Consider the following 7,371-nt stretch of genomic DNA (forward strand, 5'->3'; position numbering starts at 1 on the left):
CACACTTTTAAGATTATATATTTTAAATTTTTATAAAAAATGAAGGAGTTTGGATTTTTGTTCTTATAATGTTATTAAATAATCTCATGTTGAAAAGCATAAATTTATTGTTTTTTATTTATGTTATCATGCAACATCAACTACCTGCATATATTTTAAACAAAAAAATAGTTAATCATGTGAAATCACTAGCCTACTCGTCTAAAAAAAATCAAAAAACCTACATTGGAAGTTATTTATTTATATTTATTTATCAATGAATGTTAAAGCTTAAAAATAGTGATTACAGATTTTGAGGTGATAGATTTTAAAGATTTTTAATTTATAAAAAGTAAACTAAAATTCACTCGTTTTAGAAGAACTAAACAATTTATTTTTAAATTTTATAAAAACGGAAAACAAAAAAAAGAAATGCAGGATCAAAATTAAAGACATTTTTTATTCTGATTGTAAATATTAATACCATTGTTAAACAAGTAGAAGTGTCTTTTTTTATTAAAATATTTATTATATAAAAAGGTCACAAATAGGAGTTTTCTCTGTTCTCTAATAAAAATATACTTGTATACCATATTAGTTTTAAAGTTTGTTTTTGTCAAAATTAAGTAATAAGAATTAACAACTTGTAAGTTGATTTTGAAGAAATAAAAAAAAAATTATGACAAATACATTCTATCATTTTTTTTTCTTTATATAAAGCATAATTGTTATAACCATTAACGGAATCACCTTTTACATAAATAAGTCTTAGACACTAGCAATTTGATAATTAACAAATCATTTTTCTTTATTTATTTTTGTACTTTTTTTAGGATACTTTTGAAAAGAAACTTCCTAAAATCATTTCCACGATGGGGAAGTACAAGAAGGCAAAATCTTGAATGCAAATGCATAATGAGCTAAATTTAATAAAAGGATTGTGTTATAATTTCAAGGAAAATTTTCATTTCATCTATAGATTACTAATTCTGTCTTTTCATTTAATATTCGTCTACAAAGTAAAGACAATAAAAATATATAATTCCAATTGTTTATAAAATACAATTAGTGACATTCCAACGCATCTTATATTTATTACACATAACATAATATCAATGATTATTGTCTCATCATTAAATTTCATTCTATACCTAAATACTTCTGCAATCTCAACCTTATTTTACATTAATTATTACTCATAAAACAAAAGGTCAAAACATAAAAAATTAATCTGATTTTCATTATTTTTAGATAAATGGTCCTCATTATTCCAAAGAAACAGTCACAGACAGAGATGATGAAGTGGTCCATCCAAGACTTATGGTATGAAGTTTTTATCAGTTGTGAATTTTCAGTCCTGGGACCAGAAATCATCCTCATGGTCTACAATCTATGACAAATTCTAAGCCACATCTAAGACAGAAAATCAAAATGCTAAAAAGATAAGCTATCATCTATACCTTAAAATGATTTGGTTTCCCTGCATCTTTGTCCTCAGACTTAAATTACGCACTACAAGCAACATGCTTCTCGTAACTTAATAGAATTCTACACAAAATGAAGCAAGGCCGTTCATGATAGATATAAGCGAGGCAGTGGCACAAGGGGGTGAAAGATCATCTTTTGAATGCTTTAAATATGAGTGATGGTCAAAGTCTGAGGCAGCAAAAGTGCATTTATTCATGACCCCCCATCATTTCTGAACAGTTTTTTTCTGGCAGCAGTAGATTTGTACTCTTACAATTCAACACAAAACTGCTGCTTCTGGGTCATTCTGCAGTTATACAGGTGAGGAATCTCTGCTATGCTCACATTACATTCTAAATCTTCTGTTTAAGAACATGGCGCAACTGAACCTTCTGGCTTTCCATCCTAGCCTCCAAAAGTCTGGCTTTCAAACTACTCTTCTGCACAGTGCGAGGAATGCACCCTTTCATGCCTCGATTGTGCAGATTTGCTGACTCAGGAGAACTAAACTGGATCAGAAGGTCTTGGGGGCTTAGTCCACCTTTGTCAAGTCCCCAATCAGGAGACATTACGCCCCCATTAGATACCCTTCCATTTGAAACCCTTCCATTCATTCCCTCCACAGAGATTATCTTGTAATTATCCCCACTGTTTGGACCAGACCTCCAAAGCCTTGCAATGGAGGATACCTTCTTTGATTGCTTAGCTGGTACTGATGAAACTTCACTGATTTCAGTTATTGGGGTCTCTACACCAGCATTGTCTTCCCATTCAAGCACACTCCTCCCTGAGGCATTACTTTCTCCACGATTCTTTGTCACTGACAGGGTACTCCCTTCAGGTGAACAACTTGATCCTTGATCCTCAACATGGCTCACCGTTTCCCATCCACTTTCATCTTCTTCAATCTCACCATTGTCATCAATAAATAAATTAGAACACCTTTGAAAGTTATTATCCTTACTAATCAAGTTGCCTTCAGGACTCACTGTGTGAATCTTTGATGCATGACTTACTGGAGAGTAAGCAACACATGATTCAATATCCTTCTCGTTGGGTTCAACGAAATTTAAATCTTCAAATATGGAAAAAATGTCATCTGGATTAGCTGGCTCATACGAGAATTCCTTGATGTCTTGAATGTCTACAGCAGATGCAGCCTGTTGAAGTGAACGTGCCTCTTTCATATCCTTTGCATTTGGGTTCACATTCATTGATTTGACAAAGGTTTCCATATCAGCAATCAATTTATTCATCTGTGAGTACTTTTCATCAAGTGCAACTTTGGCATCAATCAATTTCATATGAACACGCTCTTCACGCCATACTTCAGCCATCTGCAACATCTTCCTCTCCTCTTCCACTTCTTCCCTAAGTTTCATAGATTCCCTCTTCAGTGCCTCAATTTCAGCCTTATCTTCTCCAATTTCCTTAGCAAGCTCATCACAAATTTCCTCAATTAATTCTCTGGCCTTCCTTTCCTTCTCATAATCCTGTATGTAGCGTTTTGCTAATAACTTGGTATCAGCTAACTCGTTAACCAGCCTGGAATTGACAATTTCAATCCTCTGGCGGCTTTTCCTTTCTCGACTCAACTCTGATTTAATGTCATCAACATAAGCACGAATTTTTTCATGCTCTTTGCTTCGCCATGAGGCCCTCTCTTCACCCACTTTCTTCAAGAAATGTTCAAGTTTCTTTTTGGAGGAGTGGCGCTCAGTCTCAAGCTCCTGAATCTGTGCACGAGCCTGCTCTAGTTCAGCTTCAAGAGCAGATACAGCAGCAGTACTGACCTTTTGGTCAAGAAGTTTCATTTGACTGTAGATATTTTGCACCTCGTCTGATGTTTTTAAACAAACAGGGTCCCACTTTGTTGCTCCCTCCATTGCAGTACTTGAAAACTGGAAAGGCGACTTGAGCTGAAGAAGAAAATAGAAAGGTTAGAGATGTAATTGTTTACTCTTCCACTTCGGGAAAGTAAAAGTGAGACACTTTTAAACTCTTTCCTCCATCAGAGAAGCTTACTATCATGGCTGATTTAATGACACTTTCACTAATCTGGTTTGTCCAACAATATGCATAAGTTTTCGTCATGCATATTTACAAAGAAAATTACATATATACACAGCATAGATCTAACCAACAACACTTGATCTCATGTATAAATCTCTACTATCAATAGATCTATCTTCTATATCATATCTGTTTACTTGTTAATAAGTTCAAAGGGGTGGCTGTCATGGCAGCCTAGATGAACATGTCTGTTACCTGAGTGCTGGACATATTCAATTTTCACGATATTAGTTCATGACGCATGTTGCTGTAATGTTCTCAGTTTGTTTTGTATCTATATTATATAACTTAATGACATAGAAACCTTTAGACCAAAACATAGACTAATCAAGTTTATTTGCTAATATGATCAAGGGCTCTACTAGAAATACTTCCACTTCCCAAATTATATAGGATTAAGGAGCTTTTAAAGAGGGATTGGGTCGAGGATATCTGCTAACTATAGAGAAGCAAATCTGCAGATAGTCTAGTGTTTTTTGCACATGGCAAATTCGGGCAGAAGAATTCAAATCTGCAATGATCAACCTAGTGTTTTATTAATACTCTTCTGACACATGATTGTAATGAGACCACTGGCAATTTGTCTATTGTTTTTGGAAATTAAAGCATTTGAAGAACTGACAAATGAGCAAGACCATGACGCAGGAAAAGGAATAACAATTCAGTCTGCACTCTATATATCAGGTATTCGCTGTATAATCTTCAGTTTTCCAGAGCCATTATCATATTTGTAAGTAATAAACAAAAAACATAGTACCTCGCAAAAGTGTCCACCCTTAGTCCCTGAAATGGTACGAGGACTTTGTGATGGATTCTTCATACCAGAACCATGCATCATGCCATTTTGATGGCTGAGAAATTGATGGTCTACATGGCCAGTTCCATGCTGCAGATAAGTGATATCAGCTCTAAACTGAAGGCGAAAAACTATATAAACTATAAGGACAACAAACTGCCAAATTCTGAAAATAAAGACAATAATTACTAACAGTGGCATGCAACGAAGAAGGACTCTCTAACAATACAACAATGCATAGATAATTACCAACTTCTAGTAAATGAAGAATACAAATTAGTATAATGCACATTTCACATAACAATAAGCATCGAGAACAGATCAATTGAAAATGCAAACATTTACAGGACAGTACAGATAATAAACAACACTTATAACATGAATCCAATCATCTTGACAGAAAAACCCCAGTCAAGTCATTTCTCCAATTATTACCAAGGACAATAATGAGATCTGCAGTAGACCAAAAATCAATCATCATCAACTACACAACACTTATTCATTAGGCTTCAAATTAATTTCTTTTCCCTTTCATTTAAGGTCATGAATTACTCCAGTACCAATCTTTCCGTTCTTGAATAACGTCCCCAATTAGTTATCAATCATTTATTCATTACTGGTTGCACTTAATGAACTTCAAACATTTAACACAAAACTCAACAACCAATAAAAGTTTTAACAAATTATCCAAAGTACTAATACCAGAGAGAGAGAGAGAGAGAGTAAATCATTTGAATCTCAACAAAAAGCCTACTAAAAAGACTTTCATCACACAAAAAAGGAACATGCCGAATAATGAAAAAAATGGATTCACAAAAAGGTCAAACCTAAAACTTCAAAATTAAGCAACAACAAAATAAAAAAAAAAAGATGTGAGAAAAGATTTCCTTTTAGTCCAAATTTAATTACAAATACGATCACCCCAATTTCACTTTATTATTTATTTTCAAAAACTGGCATAAAAAACAATAAAAAGTAAGATAAGAAAACAAGAGTAAATAACCTATGCCCTAGTCAAGAATTTTTACATTCATAAATTTGATGAGTATCTACTATAAAAGATGTTTTAAAAGATTCCTGATTGAATCACGATGTAAACGAGTAAATAATTTATGAAAACAAAAACAGTAAGCAATAGAAAAAAATTCTGGAACTTAAAATTTCAATCAGAGTAAATAATTTATGAAAACAAAAACAGTAAGCAATAGAAAAAAATTCTGGAACTTAAAATTTCAATCAGAATCCGCAAATGCAAGTAAGAAAAAAATAAGACATTTTCTGAAATCAAACTTTCAACCAAAATCCGCAAATGCAAGTAAGAAAAAAACAAACATTTTCTGAAACTCCAAAGTTCAATAAGAATCAGCAAAATGCAATTAAGAAAAAAAAAACATTTTCTGAAATTCCAAAGAACAATCAGAATCAGCAAATGCAAGTAAGAAAAAAACAAAAGAACAATCACTGAAATCAAATAATGTTTTACCTCAACAACTCCCAAACGATCTTCACCGATCTTTCTCAAACCCCTTCGCCTTCCGCCATCACCCGCTGCCGTTTCCGGAAGCTGCAGCCGCCACAGTGCAGCAGCGAGCTTCCTCACCGACACGGCAGCGGGAGGCGGAAGTTCCTTTTCCCTGTCGAGCTCCTCGAGCGGATCACCGCCACCGCTGACGCCGCCGTGGATCTTCCACTTGGACAAGGGGGTTTCTGGCCTGCTCCGTTTTCCAGCCGAAGCTCCGGCGAGCCGCTTTAGGCGAGCAGGAGTTCGGGGATGCCGGCGGGATGGCCGGCGGTGCGGCTGGAGATCGGAGTCCGGTGAGGGAGTTGCAATGGTCGACGGGAATGGGCGCGGCGCGCGGGTGGTCTCGCCGGAGATCTTCATCGGCGCCGGCGAGTGTTGGCCATTAAATGAAGTGTTGAGGAAACTAATGCTTCAAAAATGGAGAGAAAATGTGAGAGAGTAAGGGTTGGTTGAAGTTTTGGTGAAGATTTGTGAACTCTGAAAGAAAGAGAAAGAGCGTGAGAGAAAGAGGTTAATGTTTGTGTTTTGTGTGATGAAAACAAAAATCTGAAAGTATACAGAGAGAGTAAGAAAAAACAGAGGTATACGGTATTGTGTTGGTCTTCGTATATTTTTATACGGTCAACGTATCTCTGCTACACACTACTTTACATGTCTCTCAAATACCACTTTTGTACGATTTCTACTTCTTTTTGGTGAATGGTCATCTCAGTTTCTTAAGACTGTATTTTTTGTATTAATGATAAATAAAGTTTCTATTCCTTTGTTGGAGTTTATAAAATAATCAGAAATAGAAATATATATATATATATATATATATATATAATATTTATTTCATTTGAATTGAAAATTTTATTTTATTTTTTAAATATAGGGTTTCCTTTCTTTTTAAATATGGTTTCCTTTTTTGGTTTTTTTTTAAATATTTGTTATCTTAGAATTTTTAATAAAAATGAATTATGATTTTTCATCACATTAAAAGAAATTGATTGATAAGGCACAAAATTGAACTCTAAAATAGTTGTTATATGTGAATTATTTACTTTTGTTGTTAATGGAGGTGAGAATTTCACCACTTTTTATATTGAATATTTAGAATAATTAATCTAAAAGTTTTCTTTCTCTAATGATATTTGGTTCAATCTTTAAACTTTCAAATATATACAAAGGCTAATGCTAAAAATGTTAAGTATAAGCACTAGATTTCTTATGAAATAACAATAAAAAAGTTTAAACATACGTATCTTGAAAATTACTTGATTTGGGTTGTGGTATCATACATTCAATATCTAAATATCAAATTTAATAATAAAGACAAAAATTATCTAAGAATAAAATTAATCACAAATCATAATATTTGAAAGCTCTTTTAAACAATAAAACATGTCACATAAAACAACAATATGTGAACATTTTACAACTCCACACATTATCTCAATTCTCAAGGCTTAGTAAAGAACCAAACTAAAACCTTAGTTCTAGTTTTCAAAACAAAAAACCTCTACATATTCAAACCATCATACAAAATCCAACT

The 7,371-nt window shown here is 33.5% G+C and overlaps 1 protein-coding gene across 1 annotated transcript; it reads right to left on the reverse strand.

Annotated features, from left to right (window-relative positions):
- Nucleotides 1–1,198: 1,198 nt before the first annotated feature.
- LOC114188100 (uncharacterized) lies at nucleotides 1,199–6,435 on the reverse strand. Its single transcript, XM_028076622.2, has 3 exons — nucleotides 5,799–6,435; nucleotides 4,277–4,405; nucleotides 1,199–3,365 (listed from the first exon to the last, which is right to left on the reverse strand). The coding sequence occupies exons 1-3, from the start codon at nucleotides 6,195–6,197 to the stop codon at nucleotides 1,800–1,802; spliced, it is 2,094 nt and encodes a 697-aa protein (XP_027932423.1). The 5' UTR covers nucleotides 6,198–6,435; the 3' UTR covers nucleotides 1,199–1,799.
- Between the last annotated feature and the right edge of the window lie 936 nt (nucleotides 6,436–7,371).

This window comes from Vigna unguiculata, chromosome 6, assembly GCF_037176805.1.
Source record: "Vigna unguiculata cultivar grain cowpea cultivar isolate G323 ecotype 2 chromosome 6, ASM3717680v1, whole genome shotgun sequence".
Lineage (NCBI taxonomy): Eukaryota > Viridiplantae > Streptophyta > Magnoliopsida > Fabales > Fabaceae > Vigna > Vigna unguiculata.

Excerpts from the sequence above, each read along its gene's own strand:
- LOC114188100 (XM_028076622.2), bottom strand. The coding sequence starts at position 6,197 with ATGAAGATCTCCGGCGAGACCACCCGCGCGCCGCGCCCATTCCCGTCG. Across the intron at positions 4,406-5,798 it reads ATCGTTTGGGAGTTGTTGAG|CATGGAACTGGCCATGTAGA; the intron begins GTAAAACATTAT and ends ACTTATCTGCAG. Across the intron at positions 3,366-4,276 it reads AGGGTGGACACTTTTGCGAG|CTCAAGTCGCCTTTCCAGTT; the intron begins GTACTATGTTTT and ends TTTCTTCTTCAG.